Below are 20,973 nucleotides of genomic sequence, written 5' to 3' on the forward strand. Positions count from 1 at the left end.
TCACTGCTTCTATTTTTTGACTTGGTACATGGGCATGGGGGCGATCGTAATCCGAGGAGCATGAACATCGGGTGGAGATCTGCGGGCTTGACAAATGACACTAATTTGCACTAAATTTGGGATCATTTCCAGCAGGGATAAGTTTTTGCTCATTAACATGCATGTGTGGATTTACATGTCCCTGGTGGGGCCATTTCCCTTGTTGAGGGCATCGACGCAGACCGAAAGTGTGATGACTGCTGGGGTCGATTGGCCAGGGATAGAGGACAGCTAGGGTCGTTGATAGGATGAGAGACGCTGTCACAAAGTTCTTTTTAGCTTGATTCCTTGCAATCACATCGTCTGTGCGTGCCTGCTCTATCAGCTCCACCATACCCCAGCCTCCCACGAGTCCGGCTTTTCTCTCCAAAAACAAGCCTTATTATCACTCAAAACGCTGGACCTACGGGTATCAAAACGCGATTCTTGAACAACCCTCCAAGTTCTTCTATCTTGCTGTATGTTTCTACCCAAATTCTAGCAGAATAGCGACCGCTTCTTGCGTTTGGTCTGATTTTGTCTGTGGTCACATTTGGTGATCAGAGATGCATAAAGTGGGGTCGAATCGTGACAGGGCGGCAGCTGGTGCATGCCAAGCTTCCACTTCTGCGCGTTGATTGGTTTCGTCTCCTCAAGTTCGGGGGATGGGCCGAGTCCATGACGAGAATCCACAGCCAATCGTGCGACGATGTAGAAGCGGGGGAACTATCACGTTGCTCCGTCGAAGCGCACCTGCATGCTTCGATCCTAATTAGCAATAATTTACCGCCAATCTACAAAAAAGAAACTCGACCTTCGTAGCCGTTTCCATAGAAATTTCCTAGTTTTCTATTTCTAACTTTAGCTAATCCCGCCTACTTAGGTCTCATTTACTATTAATAACCATCATTTGTTCTCTATTAGGTTCACATAATGCAAGCTAAGTGATTCTAATTATGGGTATTTGACAACACATTCTATTTCTGGATTAAAATTACTCAAATTAGCTTCAATTAACCAACTCTCTATCCATTTCCAGTCAGACTGACCAAATAACGATGAGTCTCTCATCGGTTCGCCAACCACCCAACCTAGACCCAAGTACCTTTCAAGTCAGGGTTGGGGACCTGCAGGTAGAAGGGGCCTTCTAAATGATCTCCCAATGCACCACCAAGTTGCATTTAATCTTATGCCCTGTACAAAGACCTACATTTGCAACGTTTAGTCACCAATCGTTGTGGCTAAGTTGCCAATAGTGATATCGCTGCCACATCCCGATACTTGAGTCCAAGGGGCTGCATTTTGGGTCCAAAAATACTTGTCCTAAAGTTGTACTCGTGTAAAGCTCTTCAAATCTCAAGTCTCTGAGGTTTTGGTACAAGCTTTGCGCTGTACGCATCGCGAGGAAGAACTCTTGTTTTAGAAACTCGGCGATTGAATTGACGTGGGCGCACGGAGCTGTGACATCTAAGAACTCATTGTACTACTTTAAAATAAATTGTTTCCAACATGGTAATCGGAGTTTCAGCTAAAAAAAACCGATCCGCGGATTGTGTCAAGTCCTCGTTTTCATGCAGTGATTGAAAAGACACCAGGTCAATTTTGATGATTCTCGAAGCTATCAGTAGGAATGTTTTGTGCATGTTACTAGCCATCTTCAAATTGGCTCAATGGATGAATAGACTATAATGGCCTTCATGTCCGTATGGTATTATGTACAACTCAATATTGTTCAAAACCTAGCCTTGTGGGTCCAAGACAATCAAGTCGATCTGCGTTCTGTGGAGTCGCCTTATGACAAAATGGGTAATTGACATTCCCAATATATCTTGAAACAAATCATATAATATATTAGTGGATACAGCTTTACCAAGCGCAGACAACAAGGTTCAGGAGGCTCAATAGAACCTCAAGAGATCAATAGAAGGCTAGACCGTGAGTTAGGTACAGTTTCTGATGTTGGTGAAAGATAGCCAGCATGGTCACCAGGCCTTCTGGACTGGACCGTTCTGCAACATTATAAACAGATATCTGGTTGTTCATTTTTCGCGACGCTTCTTGCTGCCCAAACATAAGGACAGGCACGGTCGGACAACAATTTCCCCTGGAAGTTGGCTAAAGATTGTCCGACCTTCCTATCCCGATCAGGGTACGTAGATGAAGGCGGTCAATACATTATACTTGATACATATACTCTCTATTTCAGGAAATATTTAGGCGCTTTACATGGCGAGTTAATCGAAGTTTGATATGTGTTTCTATTATTAATTTGCTAAAATTAACCATGATTGCGGCCTTTCTGGGATAGAGGGGGAAGATCCCGTGTGTGATCAACCGCGGCCGGCTACCTTAGCGCCAATGTGACCAGCACCATGACGATTGGGTGTCAGAACTTCGACTGCCCACCCAGTTTGAATTGCTCAGGTTGTGATAGCCTATCGAACAGTGCCAAGGGGCTATCACTGCAGTAGCGCGATTCCTACCAGCCTCTCGTTGCTTCTTCCCGTCCTCCACCTGCATCTTCATCCCATGTGGGTGATTAGTCTCAGCGACATTACTTACTCGTTTGCCCAACAGGGAGGTAGCAGAGAGAACGGGCCTGTTTTAGCTAGCCAACCATAACCCTGTGATGAGCCGGGGTAGCTTTGCTTCGGTCCTCGCTCCAGCAACCTCCGCCGTTGGAGAACTCATGCAACTGCACGCTCAATCCGTCACATCGTTACCACTGGCTGGGAATCCACACTGTGGTTATTTTTGACTCTGGCTTTTTTGGCCAAGGGTGTCTGCTCATTTCTCCACTTGACAGAACAAGAGGGGGTGTACATATAATGGATCAGTTTCCCGATCGCAACCTCCCCTCAATACGTATACACTCAAATTCTATTAACTTCGCTGTGCGACTGTTGAATTGAATGTTCACCTATCTTCCTGTCCTAGCTTGAGGAAGGTTTATTACCCTAGCCTCCCTAGTATATTTTGCTTCGCTCTATTACCCAGTGTGTCTTACTAAAACTTGGCGCTTGACTATAACGTCAAAATGGTGCGATAAGATGCCCCAGCAATTTCAAGGCTTTATCTGACTTTCTACTAGGCGACGCAGGAGGTATTCTCCAATACCCTACAGTACCTCCAATCAAAGGATCAGGAGATGCTGTATAAGGCTCCTCGAACCACCTTCCCACGGCCTTCGTCCGACACGACAGAGATCATGGACACCGATTTCGACTCAGATTCAACAGAAGGATACATCGACAATTCGCCCCGAAGGAGTCTTCGATCGGTATGTTATTTGATTTACATCTTTGTCAATGACTGATGCTAATACTGCTACCGCTAGTTTGGGACTGCAAGTGTCACTACTGCCTCCACGCCAGATGATGTAAAGACACCTGATTCAACTGGGCTCAATGCCTTCCACTTTCACATCGACGAGAATGAGAAGCCCATTGCTGGTCCAATGGGTCCTCATCTTTTCCGCCTCTCAAAGGACTCCATAGATCTCAGATCTTCCTTCGAAGTTGACTTGGTCTTTCAAGATACTCCTATCAGTGCCACAACTCCCTTGTACACGTCCGCATCGAAGCTTGGTCCTGACAGGAGGGACACTCCTGTCCCTGGACACAGTCTACCCTTGCGAAAAAGCAAGTCTCAGTCTACTATTGGAAATCAGGCGAAAGAAGCTTCAAATGCAAACATTGCAAGCTGGACTCCACAGGATGTTGTGGCATGGATGCAGAATCTAAGTTTCGACAGCGAACTTGTTGAGAAGTTCTTCATCAACGACATTTCCGGGGCAATTCTTTTGGAGCTCCAATCAGAGGACCTGAAAGAGCTTGGTGTTCAATCATTCGGCAAACGCCATCAGTTGATGAGCTCCATCCGCCAGTTACGCAATAGCGTCGATATTCGCCCCGCCGACGTGCAAATTCCCGTGCAGTCGGATCCGGTATCTCGGGAAGCAACGCCGCACACCACAATGGCTGATGTCGGCACAAGCTGCCCTAGCTCTGAGACCGACGAGGAGAAGTCTGGGCGGAAGTCAAAGGAACACAGCCGCCGCCGTCACCGTCGCCGCCCTCGGGAGCTCATCGTCCCTGAGGATTCGGTCTCCATTGTTGGCATTGAGCAGGTAATGCCAAAGCTCCATATGTGTTCGAAGGGTGAGGATTGCCGCAAGTGGCAAAAGCAGCAAGCCAAGCTCGCCCGTCTTGCCAAAGACCTTCCAGTTGAATCATTTGGAGGCTCTGTGATTGTGACCGGCGATCCAGGCAATGCCACCACTGCTCGCAACCTGGTGAAGAGTCCCAAGTCAGAAATCACCCCTTCCCTTATTGCATCCTCGGATGCCCTAGGCCAAAATCCAAGCACCGATATTCCCTTGTCCAAGGAGATGCTTCATGGTGTCCAGCCACGGGATCCTCAGGAAAATGTTCGCCACTTCCTCAATTTCCAACGATTGAGTCGTCTGCAGCCTGCAAACGACCCTGCAACTCCACCGAGAGAAACCTTCCCTTCTCCAGAGGCGGATTCCCCTGGGACTTTGGCGGAAAATCTGCGCCATCTTCCCAAGCTTCGAATTCCTAGCACCCATGCTTCGTGGCGAAGCTCAAACCTTTCTCCCAATTTGTCGGCACAGCGAACAGTTACGCCGTCCATTGCCCGAAACAAACCATCATTCCCGAACTGCATTCCGGACCGGGTCCAAAACGAGCTCTCTACTGCCTTCTCCCCTGCAGACTTCTATCGTCAAGATCCTCGCTATGGACAGTCGACACCATTGTCCGAAATGGATGTTCCTCTCACCGCGATCCCCGTCGGCCCTGTCGAGCGAATGTTATCTCAATCAGTTCCTCCCGACATGCGGTTTGGAAATAATCAGGAAGACCCAATCCCACGCCCGACTTCTACAAAGGTTGAGAATCACCGACGCCACAACAGCTCTCAGCCTGCTCTGACTCGTCTAGACGAGGGCCAGGCACTACGACCAATTGAAACCCCGGAAGATCTCGAGCGTACCCCTCGCGCTGGGCCCGGTCGTGTGCACCCATTTGACCGGTCTGGAAAGCCATCTAGCGACATCAGCCATAGTGGGTGGATGAAGAAGCGCAAGACTACTCGGCTCCTTCGTCATGAGTGGGAAGAACACCACTTCGCTCTACGAGGCACCCAGCTTTCAATGTACTCCGACGAGGAGGACACTCGCCGTAACTCCAAAGCATTGGAGCACATTGACGTCGATGACTACGCTGTTGCTTGCTCATCGCTCGCATCAAGCTCAAAGCTCACTGCGGCGTTCAAGAAAACAGTTCTGAAGCGCAAGGACGATACCCGTGGAGATACTGCTTTTGCATTCTCTCTCATCCCATCGCCCAGCAATGGCTCTTCCGGCATTGACCGAAAGTCTCTCTTCACTGCTGGCGGAAAGTCTCACCATTTCGCTGTGAAGACTCGCGACGAGCGCATTGGCTGGATGCGCGAGGTCATGATTGCCCGAGCTCTCAAAAGAGGGATTGATAGCGGTGCTGCCATCAAAGTGAATGGCAACCCTATCTAAACGCATACATGGGAACACATGATTATAGCGGCTTTTTTTTTCAACGACTTTCAGCGGTTTACTCGCTTTATATCCTAGCATTTTGCAGATATCTGGCCCACGCCGACTTTCCTCCCACTGTACTTCATTTTCATTTCTCAAACCACCTACTTGCATGCCCATGATGTTTATGAATCGACGAATCTCTTTATTGTTTGCATTTACTTCGAACGGTGTTCAGGGTCAGGCCGAAAAGGACTTAGACACATGTATTTAGCGAGTGCAGGCTCACACCATTTGCTAGAGTCAATTCTCATGAATTACCCATTTCTATACATCATCTTACCCGTATTATAATATGTATATTGCGACCATAACTAATTAATTGATAACAGGATATGTAGCCAGTCAAAGCCTTGAATGATATATGATGTGATGCTGAGTTGTCAAATGTGATCGGCCCAGATATGCCTAATCCAGCTCGTAAAAAGCGATCAGGAACGCTAGGCTAACCAACAGACCTCGATACGGTGTGTTTCAGGTGCCACGAGTAGGGTGAGATTGAGTGCCCTGTATCACGCGCCATCTTAACGTTGTCGGATATTATTGGGTGCTTGGACGCAAGGCACCCAGCTTCGGCGCGTAAAGCCTCAATAGGACTGGAGCATGCATGGGGAAAATGTTCCCTGGGCGGCAGCATGGCTGTGACCAGATGCATATGGCAGGCATCCAATTAAATTTGTCCTCAATAGTGTTGGTTTGGCTTACAACTGTCCGCCCGCTAGTACATACACATCATGGGGCCACCAAAAACTCCTTGTGCATTATTATTCTCAGCCTGGAAATCTGGGGAATAATTGGACCGCTTTGGGCTGATTTTGTGATTGGGAAACCCGTCCCAGTAAACGAGTCAAGACCTTGGCTAAAGTTCAGGCTCATGAATTCGCACCGAGAAAGAGGTGTAGCCGCCGCCACCAAATCCTGAGATTGCACGAGAGTTTTTAGGGCGGTATGGCGGGGGCTGGGGTACCGATCGGCCCATTCCACGTTAGATGTATTCTTGTTAGCCGCTGGCGGGGGTGAGCCTCGCACAATAGAGTAGCCTTTGTATGGGGAACAGTTCATTGAGCTGACTATTATTGCACGAGAGCATCCTAGCGTATATTTCTTACTTCTCATTCTTTTTTGTCTTCAACTACTGACCTTGTTCCTTACTCCTGTACCCCATACCACCGTCCCCTGAACGTTTGGTCGTCGCATCGATGCTTTATCGCCGGCCCCGCCTGTATACATCATGCTGGACGTGTCAACGGTTCGCGAAAGTCTCGCTCAAGTCTCGCAGTCCACACGTGTGGCTATGCGATGCTTGAACGGTGGTAAAGACTCTCATGATTCTTCTCTCCGGGCTCTCTCATTGTTGGTCGACATTTTGGACCTGCTTTATCGGATAAAAGACGAGATCAGCTGGTCAGAGGAGAAATGGTTTGTCGCAGTGGGTCGCCTCAGGGCCCTTGGGGAGCTGCTCGGGTGGCTTCGGTTGAACATGAAATCAATCGAGCATTACTTCCAGCCAGGGGGAGTTGGGGTTTTCTACTTCAGGAAACATCTCCTAGAGCAGACCTACATCCCCAAGTTGGAACAGTTCAAAATTATGTTTCTACTGGCCCTCCAGCCCGATTCAGAGTGAGACCCTCTTTCAAGAGCTTGGATAGTTGGTTGGGAATTCTGGCACTGACCTTTTCTTAGGGAGAGATCACGTCTAGACAATGAGATAAGAGATCAGTTACGGAAACATCGAGATGTCGAGGCCGGTATGTCGAATTTGCAAGCTTGCCATAGCTATCCATTGCTAACCAAAGGGTTATCACGCAGTCAATCTCAACGCCGACTTACAATTCGAGGAGGAAACCCTTGGCATGGTTGGTCGGCGTTGCTCTGAACACTTTATTGCACTGGCAGACCTTTGTAATCGACGGCAGAAGGGATCGTGCGCTTGGATTTTTGAAAACTCGCATTTTAAGCAGTGGCTTCTTGGGTCTATGAGAACGATTTATTGTGTTGGACCGGGTGAGTCTTGGCTGACCTCCATTTCTTGAGATTGCCGAAGGACTGACAGATTCAATAGCTGGCGTGGGCAAAACATTTCTTTCGTAAGTTTAACAACAGACATTTCCTCATCAAACATCGGCCTAACCATCTTCTCAGCTGCGTCATTATCGACTTCTTGCAAAGGACTTTCACATCTCCCGACGTTGCAACAATTTTTGTCTTCTGTCAGGAAGAAAATGGCAAAGAGCGAACGTCACTAGATCTCTTGAAGGATATATTGGCGCAGCTTGTGTATCGCAAGCGAAGCTTGTCCTACGTCACATCGTCTCTCTATCAATCAGAGGCACTGATCGAGGGTAGCGCTTCCCCCAAAGCCTACCAAAATGCGATTCGGGCAGAAATCAACCGTTTCTCTAAAGTCTTATTCATTATCGACGGCCTTGACATGCTATCAGACAAAGATCGGCTTTTGGGTCGGCTCCAAAAGCTTCCAGAGCAGGCCCAACTTTTGATTACTCTTCGAGAAATGAGTGATGCAAAACCATCAAACAACTTGGGCTATGTGAGCGTCATTGCGCCACCGGAGGATATTGGCCTCTATACACTTGAAAGAACACGTACAGACCATGGCCTTCGTCTCGTTCTTGGGGGGAACTCTCCCGATCTTGGCTTAGAGGACAATATTGTCCATTCAGTAGTTCAAAGGTCCTACGGGATGTAAGTAACTTCCATACCCTTATCCATAATTTGATAAATCAGTCCCCTCTAACCATTATCCAGATTTCTGCTTGCAAAACTCCACCTTGATCTTCTATCGCAATACACGGACCGCAGTCTTCTTGAACGAGCCCTAATGCATCTCCCTGGAAGTCTCAGTGAAGCCTACGGGGAAGCTATGAAACAGGTAATTAGCAGAAGCTCAAGTGCGAACCGTTACATTTATTGGGCTCTCTACGCCCTCAGGCCTCTTTCTGTTGCTGAACTCAGGAGTGCTATCGGGGCGTGTGAACCGGCAGAGGACCAAGAGTCGACTTCTTTTGAACATTCGCTTCAAGCGCAGAGTGCCGGGCTTCTGACTGTCGATGGGGTGTCCGGGACTGTACGCTTTGTTCATAGAACAGCGAAGGAGTACCTGGCAGGCTCTGCTTCTCGTGTCTTCTTTCCTGGGGCACAAAAGGAAATTGCCGAGGCTTGTTTGACAGTCATTACCCCTGACGATGTGGTTGACGAGTGTTATATCAACAGCACTGGTACATCTCGAGCGTCAAAGAAAGGATTCCTCGATTATGCAGCCACATACTGGGGTTATCACGCCAAAGAGGTCGCGGACGAAGAACAGACAATACAGGTGTTGATAAAAACATTTCTGAATAAGCTTCTGTGGAGACGACCACCCCTTGACTTTGACATGGGACAAAATACGAGCATACCCTCACGACTGGGCATTGGAAAATATCCACCCGACTGGAGCGGTCTACATTTACTTTCGTTCTTCGGAATCGTTGGTAAAGCAAGACGCCTTCTAGAACAGGGTGCTGACATCAACAGTCACCACAACTCCCTTTCAATAGCTCCATTGCACTGCGCAGCTTACCAAGGCAATGATGAAATGGTTGATTTTCTTTTGGAGAGCGGAGCCGATCGCAACGTAGCCACCAAGGATGGACAAACGGCTTTACACCTAGCAACTCAGAACGGCCATCGAAAATCCATGCGAACTCTCTGTTTAAGACGTGTGGACACTCAGATCGCGGATAAAAACGGAGCAACTAGTCTTCACATGGCTGTAGGAACAGCCACCGATGAAGCAACGGTTCCACTTCTGGTCAAAAACAAAGCGGACGTGAACATTCAAAACGCCCAGACTGGAAATACTGCTCTACATCTTGCAGTGGAATGGAGGCGGCCTCGGATCATCCTATTTCTTCTGGAGAAAGGCGCAGCCATTGACATTGCTAACAATGATGGGCTCACACCGCTCCAACTGGCAGCAACAATTGACAATTGTGAGGCAATCACTTTGCTATTACAACAATGCGCTCAAGTAGAGGCTCGTTCTTTAGCTGGACCAACTGCCCTGCAGTATGCTGCGTGGAAGGGAAACTGGGTCGCCTTTGACCTCCTTCTCATTGGCGGAGCCGATATCAATACATGGAACAAACAAGGGGAGACCCTACTCCATGAGCAAGCTCGATACGGCTCAGCAGTTTCTATTGCTTCGAAATTATTGGACCAAGGAGCAAACATCGAGGCTCGTACGTCACAGGGCTACACACCCATTCAATGTGCCGCGATGATGGGAAACAAGACTATGTTCCAGTTTCTACTAAAGAGAGGTGCCAAAGTAGACGTCGAGACCGCAAAAGGGGAAACACTTCTTCACATTACTCCACCTGCCAATCAAGACTGTCTGGACATACTGAAGGTTGTTCTAAATGAAGGTATCAACGTCAAAGCAACTTCAAGTTCAGGCTGGACACCCCTTCATCAGACTGTCTATACTGGGACAGGCTCCCCTGATCTCACATCCGATAAAACGGCAGAATACATCCAATTGCTTTTGAATCGAGGGGGTTCGATAAATGACCGTTCCCTCTCATCTTTAGCCCAAACACCTCTTCATCTGGCAGCCATTGCTCCAATCCCCAGACCGACCCTCGTTGGGTTGCTCATACAGCGAGGCGCTGATGTCAATTCGGTCACTGGCGATGGGAAAACTGCCATTCATCTCGCTGCAGAGCGTGGGCGAGAGTCAATTTTGCGCCTTCTACTCGAGGCCGGTGCTGATCTTTCAATAAAGGTCCCAACCGACAAATTTTCCGAGAAAGGAGACAAGGAAACCCCAATAACCGCGATCGATTTAGCAAAACAAAGGCCATTCGCCGTACTTCTCTTTGACGAAGATGGGAAATTGCACCCGAGATCATCGAGAAGCCGCCCAAACAGCTCGTCAACCATCATTGACGACATAGAATCGGACATGTATGAATCGGAGACGGGGGAGTCGACGTTGGTAGGAAGTGAGCAGCATTACATCGTGGTTTGAAAGGGATATCAAGCGTTGAATTAGGGAGTTTTTGGACATTTCCAAGCGACGATACCCAGCCCTCTGAGTAGAATCACTCTGGGGAGCACTGCGCAATTCACAGCTTCTTGTCTTTTTATTTTACAATTCTCCACATCGTGTTGTTAGGAGAAATTCGTTCTTTCACCTTCGATTAGCGAGACTTTGTATTGCCGGCCATGGAGCTGGCCTTCGGAGGAAATTTACGGGGCTTGTTAGCATTTGAGGGCTTTGTATTTATGCTTTACAGCAACCACACATCAGTACCAACGTACTCATTGATCAAATCGATCAAGCCTAATTTGGTCATCCCATCATCCGCACAACAACATAAGCCCATCCGTCTCCATAAGCCGAGCACCTTACGACCTCTTCGATGGGGGCAGACATAGGAAGCACAGCGCCATGTAAAACCGGCTTTGCAAGAACAGGAGTCCTCCGACTAGGGAATAGATTTGGGAGCAATGTATGCAAAACGCCCCCTATGGTTTGATGCTGCATACCTGGGCTCGATCGGGGACTGATAGATTGACTGGGCTGGACACCCGGAGTGGGTATGGAAGGGGGAAGAGGTGACTGCACTACTTTGAGCGACCCGGATCCTTCATCAGGTGGCAGCGGTAAAAAGATGCGAATAGGCACGTTGCGGAATGGCTGCGACAGGGGAGGTAGCAGAATGTGAGAAATACGCTGGAAAGATGGAAGGTCCACTGGGGAACGATCTTTAGTCAGTTTCGTATATTCAAAATAATTTTGACGCGTGCAGAGCTTACCATTTTCTACTGCCTTCCAAAGACCCGATGAGTCCTCCTTGGAAAGGCTCATGATGCCCTTTGCGGTCCCGTTTCGAAGGAAATCAGCCTCTTTGACGCTGTTGATGAATGCATCGTTCATGACCATGCCATTCTCGTCGAGTCGAACGAGATCTTCGACAGGCCAGTCACTGAAATGGACTGTCAGTCGCCAGGGAAAAGGTGATCCGTTCTCCTGGGAGACATCGCTGCCGAACCCGGTCTTGGTGGCAGGGTCTGCTCCAGCATACAAGTCGAACAGGAGACCGACTGGGTAGTGCCATTTCAGTGGGACACCCTCGAAAGCAAACCATCCATCGTGGTGCCGAGACCCAGGCTCAATCAGATATGGAGAGAAAAAGGCTCGAAGCTTTGGAAGCAACGAGGGAAGATATGAGACGCGTGGGTATGAGATCTAGATGGCGCATGTTAATCAGGGTCACATGCAACTCATATGGGGATGCGCAGTAATTACAAGATAGGCATCCGTCTTGTCATAGCTCCGGCTCTCAGATGGGGCAAGGACAATTTCCAAGGGAATTCGCCCGTCCCAAATGCCTTTCTGGATGGCTGCAGGAGATGCAGGGGTGTCCATCTCGTACTCAGATTCAAGATAGCCTTTGCTCTGTGCATCTATTAGCAATCTCTTCCTACCACAGGTTTGATCTGGCAGATAATCACAAGACTTTACCAGCTGTTGAGATGATCTACTGATCAACAAAGTGAGAGGGGCATGTCATAAACACGCAGATAAGGCTCTCTGAGACGATGATTGTCCCCACTGTAGAGAAACCACGTCCCAGGTGTTTGGGATCTCACATATGACGTCCTACTTGTATAAATCTTGCCGCTATTCTGCAGCCAGCGACTGTAGAGAGGAATAAATGTGTTGATGATTGCGAGGCAGCCCTCCACGGCCATAGCCACGTGACGGTGCCGCCCATCTGAACTCCCGCTCATCGTCCCCTCCAAATCAACTAAAGACCAGCAACATGCTATTGATTCGGTCTTTGAGGTATGTTCACTCCAATTGTTTATACAAGTTCTGTTTTCTAATCTATCGGGTTTCTAGTGGGTCTAGCCAGTAGCTCTTCTAGAACCGTGATGTCCTCGACCTTTTCGAGACCCAACACCAGCCTCTCAATCGCGTCTCGCCTCTGAGCTTCCACAATTCCGTCCGTGAATCGCCTGAACTTCTCCAGGATCTCTTCATTCGATAACCCAGGGTTGACGTCCCACGGTGCAGCCAAAGTTTTTGCGACCGTGCTTCCGTCCTTGAATGCGATCGTGACGCGTTGTTCGTATTTCTCGCCCAATTCTGGCGTGTGGAAACACTCGGTTTTGTCAATCAGGTCCCATAAATGATCCCTATCAAGCAAGTCATGGTGGAACTCTTGTGGTGAGACCTGACGGTCGATGAGCTGGACGGCGGCAACATAAGCGCAGGACATTTGTGCCCCTAGCGCCGAGAGCGGCCGCTGTGCCTTCCATCCGCCGTGCTTGAAAGCAGCCTCGGACATCTCAATCCCGATACTACTGATGTTCTCCAAGCTGGACAGTTTGTCGGGGTACTCATTTTGCAGTTGTGCGACCGTGTCAATGGTGCAATGTGTACCTGCCATGGAGGCATGCGATTTGACCCGGATATTATCGGACTGCCAGACCTCTCCCAGACCCTTGGTAAGTTCATCCACCAGGTATGGCGGCTCCTTACCCGAATTCTGCCCAAAGGTCGACAGGAACCCACCGTATGGTTCCTCAAAAACATTCTTAATCCCGACGTAGCCGCTTTCTGCCATCAGTGCCGCGAAGAGACCGTTTCGCGCAGCGAATCCGTGCTGCATGCGTTTCACATCACTTCCAAACTGAGCTGACATTAGCCCGCATGCCTGCGTACAAGCCATGCCCAGCGCATCCTCAATAGCATCCACTGGAAGCTCCAGCAGCTTGCACACTGCGGCTGCCGAGGCTGCGTGGCCGAATGTAGTGCCAGAGTGCCACCCTCGCGTTAGCATATGCCCGCCATAAAGGCATAGGCCAACACGTGGGCCCGTCTCATAACCCACAATTGTGGAGAGGAGAAGCGATTTGCCGTCAAACTTGGCTGTCGTGCTGGCCTTCTTTTGACCGGCGGCCGCAAGGAGCGGCGGCAGCAAGATTGAGTTAGAATGAACTGGAGCTAGCGCATGCCAATCATCAAGCTCGAAGGACTGAATCTCGGTACTATTTAGGAGCGTGGCGGCTAGTGCGCCGAGTTTCTATTCGTAATTTCACGTCAGCCATCTCCACTCGTCGGTTATCAAAGAATGTCTATAGAAGATGTAGAAGGTGCTGGCACCTTATTGTATCCCCACACAGTACAGTTTCCCTCGGGTTCCATCGCAAAGACAGCTTTTGCAGCCTTCTCGACCCAAGGAAGGTGAGCTCCGACTAGTGCACAGCAGAGACCATCGAGTATCAAGTACTTGGCTCGGGTTTTGACCGCCTCAGGCACGTCGTCCAGGGATAGGGCATGGATCCACGAACACAGGCGTTTTGTCACACCTGGAGTGGGACTTGGCTGATGAGACATGGCGAATTGACTGCCAATAATGAGATGTAGATTTTGATTGATAACTATAAATTGATACCGAGGAAGTATACGATATTGTAGCACCTCCTTTTCATACGAGATTGTCCTGCTCGGTTTTAAGCATACTCGGGCCGTGAACGCAATAAAGGCATGCCGAAAGCGGCCCGAGAACTAAGCTTGTCCAAACTCATATTGCTTACCATCAGCTTGCAGCAGACTAGGCGAAGAGCTAGAAGAAAATTCTTTTCAAAAGAACGCCTTCGCCTAGAGAGAAGAACGCCATGTTTATACAGACTTCTTCACCGGTGACAATAATAGACGGTCGGCAATTGGGTCTCCACTTGGACTCTCCCTGGTCTGCTTAGAAACCCGCGCGTCCAAGAGCTGGGCACTCCTCCGGGCCGTCTTGGCTGTTGAAAAGGTAGAACTTCGGGAAGATACTTCGGACTGCATCGCGGCATGGTGTTTTTCCCAGAGCTCGAAGCCATTCAGCCACTGAAACTCTGTTACGGAATGATGAACAATGGTTGATTTTTGTATGAAAAAGTCAATCCTAATGATCGTCAAGGTTTTACACTCGGCCAGCAGTTTCAATGGCCGAGTTGAACTACCGCCCCCCCGGTTCCCCGGCCCCCAACCAATGGAGAACTCGGCGAGTGCATTTTAAGATCATCCCTCGCCGTTCGGCCCGTCCACGTGACCGCAGCCTTTTCATTCTTTCTTCGCCTCCTCGGGAATCGTCCGCCTTCTCCACTATGGTTAAGGGTTCTCCCCCGTGGGACAGAGCGAGTTCTCCTGCATCTATCACTTGTATCTACGAATAAGATACTGGCCATTTGCATAAAACTCGCCGTTCTCCTGCATTCTCCCCACACGCGAGTTCCGGTGTGATCCGGGGAGAAGAGATGTCCCTAGGTGGATGAATTACGCGCATTGTGGCGACTCGTGTATTAATCCGGCGATCCCTTTTCGATAGTCCAAATCATACCCAACGGAATTGGCCCAAAATGCCAGTCGTTCGTGACAATGCAATTGCCTCTCGCCAGACTTGCCAATCGAGAGGCAAGGTTTACACAAAAAGCTTGGGATTACCTATAGGTAATTGGCATCCAGGATCCACACAGATTCCATTCCAGGAAGTAGGATTCCGAGTTAGATATATACCAGAGGTCATTTGCTGGCCCCGGCTGAATGTTTCAACCGGGGAAAACGCTACCCCGGCCCAAAACGCTGCACCCCGTGGGACTCTTTGTAGCGAAATCTCCATACCACTCGCAGCTTCACGTTCAAACCCCATACTGCCCCATCGCTCTGGGGTTCGACGCGACGTAACTTGTGGAGATGGCTCGTTGAGAAGAATTTCCACTCCCACACAACCACTGGGGACTGAAACATTACTTAGAGGGGCCCCTTCCGTCCCAGACTCCTTCTTTTTCTCTCCCAACTATATTTCCATCCATCAGAAAAATTTTTCCTGACCCAACCCGCACTCTCCCATCCCCTCTAGCTGTTTCGACTTAGCAGCCATGGGTGGCATTCTGCACCTCGTCGAGGATCGGCCAACTCCTCCTTCGGTCTACAACTGGCGAGTCTATGTACTTGCCCTGATTGCATCATGCGGCTCCAACATGATCGGTTATACGAGTGCCTTCATCGGTACCACTGTCACTCTCACATCCTTCAAGGAAGAGTTCGGTCTTGTGAACATGTCCAAGGCCGACCGAGACCTGATCAGTGAAAACATCGTTTCTCTTTTCATCGCCGGTGCCTTCTTCGGCGCTCTTCTCACATACGGACTTAGCCACTGGATTGGACGCAAGTGGTGTCTGGCTATCTCCTCCGCCATGTTCTCTTTGGGTGCTGGCCTTCAGTGCGGTGCCAACCACGCTCGTGGTCTGGGTATTCTGTATGCTGGTCGTGTTCTGTCCGGACTCGGTACTGGTATCGCATCCAACATCATTCCCATCTACCTGTCGGAGCTGTCTCCCCCTGCTATTCGAGGTCGGCTTGTCGGTCTCTACGAGTTGGGATGGCAGATTGGTGGCCTGGTTGGCTTCTGGATTAACGTAAGTCATGATACCGAACTTTCTCCTTTGATTGAAAAATTTTTTCCCTCAAAGCTAACTGCTGGCTTTTATTTGATTAGTATGGTGTTGAGCAACATATCGCCCCTAGCCACAAGCAGTGGCTCATTCCTTTTGCCATCCAGCTCATTCCGGCCGGTATGCTTTTCATGGGTTCGCTGTGGATTCGGGAATCCCCCCGTTGGCTCTTCCTCCACGACGAACGAAAGCAGGCTATGGAGAACCTCTGCTGGATCCGCCAGCTTACTGCCTCTGATCTCTATATCACGGAAGAAGTTGCCGCTATTGACCAGGCCCACGAGGAGCAGAAGGCTATCGTTGGTCTCGGCTTCTGGAAGCCTTTCCAGGCCCTTAGCAAGCGCCCGAACATGATGTGGCGCTTGTTCCTGGGATGTATGCTCTTCTTCTGGCAGAACGGTTCTGGTATCAACGCCATCAACTACTACTCACCTACTATCTTCACTGTAAGTCTATATCTTTCGAAAATGAGGATTGAAAAAAAGACCATTTCTAACGTTTTCACAGAGCATTGGCGTTGCGGATGACACTGTTAGCGTCATGACTGGTATCTTCGGAGTTGTCAAGGCTGTCATGACCTTCGTCTGGCTGCTCTTCTTGGTTGATCAGCTGGGTCGACGCAAGCTTCTTCTCATCGGTGCTGTCACTGGTTCTATCTGTATGTGGGTTATTGGTGCCTACATCTACGTCGTGGATCCCACCGAAAATCCCAGCGAGAGCTTGACCGGTAGTGGTATCGCCGCTATCTTCTTCTTCTACCTGTGGACTGCCGTTTACACTCCCACCTGGAACGGTACCCCCTGGGTCATCAACTCTGTAAGTCACCATACTTCCGCTGACATCTGGCCTCAACTAACAATCATGAAAAGGAATTCTTCGACCCCAACTTCCGCTCGCTGGCTCAGGCCTGCACCACTGCCAGCAACTGGCTGTTCAACTTCCTCGTGTCGCGATTCACCGAACAGATGTTCGCGACCATGGGCTACGGAGTCTACTTCTTCTTCGCCTCCCTGTCCTTCCTCGCCTTCTTCTTTGCCTTCTTCCTCATTCCCGAGACCAGCGGTATTCCGCTGGAGAAGGTCGAGCGCCTCTTCAAGATGAAGCCCATCTGGCATGCGAACAAGAAGCTCAAGGCTGAGCTGGCTGCAGAGGAAGAGCAGTTCCGTTTCGATGTTAAGGACGGTGCTGCTGTGCACCGAGAGAACCAAGACTCCTCCTCGGATGAGCCTTGAAGCGATATGACACGACATTGCATTAAGCACATATAGATTTTTTGTATAGATTTAGACATTGGTACATAGACGGATGCTGGGGCTTTTTTTATCTTTTATCATGATCGACTTTGGAATCGATTTTAGCGTCTGAATGAATTGCATTTTGAGACATCAACTGTTTTCATGTAAACGCTCACCCATTTACCTAGGTGTCTTGGCTGATTCAGCCAAGTCGCGTGGAAGAAGACACTTGCGTAGATGGGTATCAATGAGCTAAGTGATTTTCCGGCTCACCGGGATCTCCGTCCCTAGTTCTTGTTAGTTCTTCCCATCCCCACAAAGGCAAGTCATCCGACACCCACAGTGTGGATGGACACTAAGGTACTCACTACAGTACTCATTGATATATGCCTCAGGCAATAAACTCATGTGACCCAACCTGAGGCAATTAGCCGGCCCAACAGACGTTGCGAGTCGCGACTTCGAAATAACAACATGCCCTGCATATAATTAGTCTGACAGCCAGGCATTTTGTCAAACAGTCTCTTCCATGTTGCGATAATCTCGTCTCAAGCGGATGTCTGGGAACATCAACCTAAACTCAACTCACTAGACAATCACCATGACCTCCCAATCGGCACTATCCTATGAAGAGCCGGGAATCCGGACGATTCTGATCCAATCGGGATTCCTTCTAGTTCTCAATTTCGCCAACTCTATCCTGGATAAATTGGTGTATTGTGGCTTGATCGGACAGATCTTCATCGGAGTGGCTTGGGGAATGCCCGGCGCACAGTGGCTGACCCTCGAAGCCCAAGAAATGATGCAACAATTGGGCTATCTTGGCCTTTTACTTCTCGTATATGAAGGTAATATTGAATTCTGTGCCTCGTTTTGCTCGCAATTTTATACGTTATGACGACGATGTGTATTGCGCTATTATTGTTGCCCCGGGCCGTAACTGTGATGCAAGTTCACTCCTGTCAGCCACCATCGCCTACCATCCCTGAATTCCGTCCTATCAAGTGGATTTGCTCCCTATTTGAGCCTTGAAGATGTCACTTCTAGCACATACGACCATAGGGTGTGGAGAACAGGGCTTCCCGTCCGCTCAGCCGTACTTAAGCCATCTATAGTATGCGGTTAATTCTCAAAACGCCCTGGGCCTTAAAATGGCGTCGAATTTTATCCTAGCGTGGGTGTGGGTGATATGGGTGAGAAGTCTCGAGACTGGGGTGATAGAGGTGAGAACGGGGTGAGAGAGGGTGAGAATAGGGTGAGAACGGGTGAGGATCTCCACTCAGGATCACCTATAGGCCTTCTTTTACTGGAGTCCACCACATAAATATGAGACCCGGGTGACTGTCTAGCCTTCTGTTCTTATTTTCTCAGCATTCAGCCATTTCAAAGATGATGCTTCCGAAAGACTTCCAAAAGGAGCTTGAGGAAAGAGCTGCACGTGCTGCGTCACGTGGCTTCACCCTCGAATATCAGAACAAACGGGAACAAGAAAGCAACACCATATGCCTTAAACAACTCACTCCAGCTACTCTCCAGAAATATGAGGACACAGTCAAAAATTGGGCATTGTATGTAATGTTGTTTACAACAACCGGTTGCGACGCTAATTTCAGTAGATGGAGACTTTCCCGGAACGAAACTATTGATGCCAATTTTTCCAAGAACGAACCTGATCCCACCCCGGAAATTTTGAAATCTTTTGCCGAAGACTACATCGCGACAAGAAAAAAAATACCTTCGCAGCAGTCGGCATGTCAGAACTTGATAAACTTCACGTCAAGATGGGAAAGAGAGACATTGCGTTCTCTGCCGAGGCATGTCAAGGACGATGTTCTGAACGTAAGACCACTTAATCTCCTCAGAACTATTCCTCCTTACAAGTTGAAGTATATTCGGCAGGATCTTACCGTCAAATATCGTATGCGCACGAAGCCACGAGAGCGTTTCCTGGTCACGGCAAAGGACATTGACTACCTTCTTCGGGGTCTTTTCGGAGACGATCGGCACGATTACAAACACGAGAGAGCACGGGTACAAACTGGGAGTGCTCTTGCACTTTTTGCTGGCTCGGGTAGTAGGGCCGGTGCTGTGGTGGAATCGAGCGCCTATCTTCACACCAACGAGTGTCTCTATTATAAGGTATGTCTCGATCTCACCCCTCCCCATTCCTTCTATCCGTAGAGACCAATCAAACTAATCGAAGTTTCAAAGCATCTTACCTTCAATATGAAATGGAGCGACCAAGGCCAATTAAAACGCTGGGTGACGATTGATCCCGAGTTTCTGAAAGGATGCCGCTATCGCGACGACAAAAATATGTGAGGCTGCAACAAGGCACTTGTGGAATTTGAAAGCTGATTTCAGAGTAACCAAGACCGAGGAACTGGTTCAGAGAACATCCAATTCTCGGGAAGAGTTTCGTATTCTGGGTGATAGTGCACGGCGTAGCTGATGGCGCTTTCAAGGGGCTCAGTACAGTGGCGGACGTTGTTTCCGTGAGACCCCCAAAGGGGAGAGAATCGTATACACTTGAGTGGAGTGAGAATGCAAAGGAGCTCCCTTTCTTTAGGATGGTGACTCCAGAAGGACCCCAGCGAGAGAAAGCATTATCATTTTCTTCCATGCACTGGAACTTCACGCGTCTAGCTCAGCGCGAGTGCTTCAAGGACCCTCTTCGTGTACATGGGATTCGTGGTGCCGTTGCAAATTGCATTGACCGTAAGTCATTTCGGTTCTCATAGACAATTACCGCTGACTCTATTTAGCCAAGGCGTCGGAAGCGACTCGCAGCCAGGCTCTTGATCATCAAAGCCATAGCACATATATTAAATACCAATCTGTGCTCAAATCTCTGGACGTCCAGGCCATATTCTTTGATTTGCAGCCTGACTATGAATGTCGGGACATGGAGCAGAGTATGGCTCACCACAGAGACCCAAATGCGCCTCAGAGATTGGACGCAGCTGCTATCCAAGCATTTGAAGAGAGAGACGACATCAAAACTATGAACCAGAGGATTGCTTATCTGACTTCAGAGATCGCTGGAAAGCCCCAGCTACATGAGGAACTTGCTGCCGAACGTACACAGCTATATAGCAGAAAATCCAAATGCCTAGAGGTCTGGAAGAAGGAATTTATACAGAATTGGTGGCTTTCTGCATACGACGAATACATATCCGGAAACGAATTCACAGAACGCGACATGACTTCTTTATTCAACATATATAAGAAATACCTACCAGAACGCGCTCGTCTCAGCGAATCGCTATTCGCGGAAACCTCATTGGATAGTTTTATCGGCCAGCAATGCCTAGAAGACATGGTCGTGCTGTGCACATCCACGGAACGCGTTGTTTACTACCCCGGGCTTTTACCTGAGGACAATCGATGTCCAATATGTTCCAAGCTCATGTCACAGTGGGTAAATTCTGTCGCTTGCTCTGGACTTCAGGACTAACCAAAGTAGAATCCCATATCAGGGGAGAGCAAAACATATCTTACAGTGTCGAAGACAATCTCTAGGTGGTCCACAATACCAACAACGCTATCGGAACGAGAAGCGGGCCCACAGGCGTGTTCAGCGGAACTTTGTGCAGTTCTGCTATCTCT

General features: G+C 49.0%; 7 protein-coding genes across 7 annotated transcripts; 5 read left to right on the top strand and 2 right to left on the bottom strand.

The window, feature by feature from the left end:
- Window positions 1-3,055: 3,055 nt before the first annotated feature.
- On the top strand, window positions 3,056-5,572 carry N7496_000826 (SAM and PH domain-containing protein; the record flags this gene model as incomplete). The annotated part of the gene is made up of 3 exons (XM_056693757.1): window positions 3,056-3,058; window positions 3,110-3,298; window positions 3,356-5,572. The coding sequence occupies 3 exons, from the start codon at window positions 3,056-3,058 to the stop codon at window positions 5,570-5,572; spliced, it is 2,409 nt and encodes an 802-aa protein (XP_056560486.1).
- Window positions 5,573-6,845: 1,273 nt separating this feature from the next.
- N7496_000827 (NACHT and Ankyrin domain protein) lies at window positions 6,846-10,646 on the top strand (the record flags this gene model as incomplete). The annotated part of the gene is made up of 6 exons (XM_056693758.1): window positions 6,846-7,234; window positions 7,298-7,362; window positions 7,424-7,618; window positions 7,677-7,701; window positions 7,757-8,317; window positions 8,381-10,646. 6 exons carry the CDS (start codon window positions 6,846-6,848, stop codon window positions 10,644-10,646), a joined length of 3,501 nt encoding a protein of 1,166 aa, XP_056560487.1.
- Window positions 10,647-11,271: 625 nt separating this feature from the next.
- Window positions 11,272-12,050, bottom strand: N7496_000828 (autophagy protein 5; the record flags this gene model as incomplete). Its single annotated transcript, XM_056693759.1, has 3 exons — window positions 11,272-11,354; window positions 11,438-11,870; window positions 11,931-12,050. The coding sequence occupies 3 exons, from the start codon at window positions 12,048-12,050 to the stop codon at window positions 11,272-11,274; spliced, it is 636 nt and encodes a 211-aa protein (XP_056560488.1).
- Window positions 12,051-12,507: 457 nt separating this feature from the next.
- Window positions 12,508-14,027, bottom strand: N7496_000829 (MmgE/PrpD family protein; the record flags this gene model as incomplete). Its single annotated transcript, XM_056693760.1, has 2 exons — window positions 12,508-13,713; window positions 13,794-14,027. The coding sequence occupies 2 exons, from the start codon at window positions 14,025-14,027 to the stop codon at window positions 12,508-12,510; spliced, it is 1,440 nt and encodes a 479-aa protein (XP_056560489.1).
- Window positions 14,028-15,553: 1,526 nt separating this feature from the next.
- Window positions 15,554-17,361, top strand: N7496_000830 (sugar porter family MFS transporter; the record flags this gene model as incomplete). Its single annotated transcript, XM_056693761.1, has 4 exons — window positions 15,554-16,093; window positions 16,174-16,575; window positions 16,637-16,945; window positions 16,999-17,361. The coding sequence occupies 4 exons, from the start codon at window positions 15,554-15,556 to the stop codon at window positions 17,359-17,361; spliced, it is 1,614 nt and encodes a 537-aa protein (XP_056560490.1).
- A 604-nt stretch (window positions 17,362-17,965) lies between these two features.
- N7496_000831 (Na+/H+ antiporter) lies at window positions 17,966-18,262 on the top strand (the record flags this gene model as incomplete). The annotated part of the gene is made up of 1 exon (XM_056693762.1): window positions 17,966-18,262. One exon carries the CDS (start codon window positions 17,966-17,968, stop codon window positions 18,260-18,262), a length of 297 nt encoding a protein of 98 aa, XP_056560491.1.
- Window positions 18,263-18,753: 491 nt separating this feature from the next.
- N7496_000832 (uncharacterized protein) lies at window positions 18,754-20,821 on the top strand (the record flags this gene model as incomplete). The annotated part of the gene is made up of 5 exons (XM_056693763.1): window positions 18,754-18,932; window positions 18,981-19,503; window positions 19,576-19,682; window positions 19,739-20,082; window positions 20,130-20,821. 5 exons carry the CDS (start codon window positions 18,754-18,756, stop codon window positions 20,819-20,821), a joined length of 1,845 nt encoding a protein of 614 aa, XP_056560492.1.
- Between the last annotated feature and the right edge of the window lie 152 nt (window positions 20,822-20,973).

This window comes from Penicillium cataractarum (genome assembly GCF_028827025.1).
Source record: "Penicillium cataractarum strain IBT 29864 chromosome Unknown utg000001l, whole genome shotgun sequence".
NCBI classification, from domain to species: domain Eukaryota; kingdom Fungi; phylum Ascomycota; class Eurotiomycetes; order Eurotiales; family Aspergillaceae; genus Penicillium; species Penicillium cataractarum.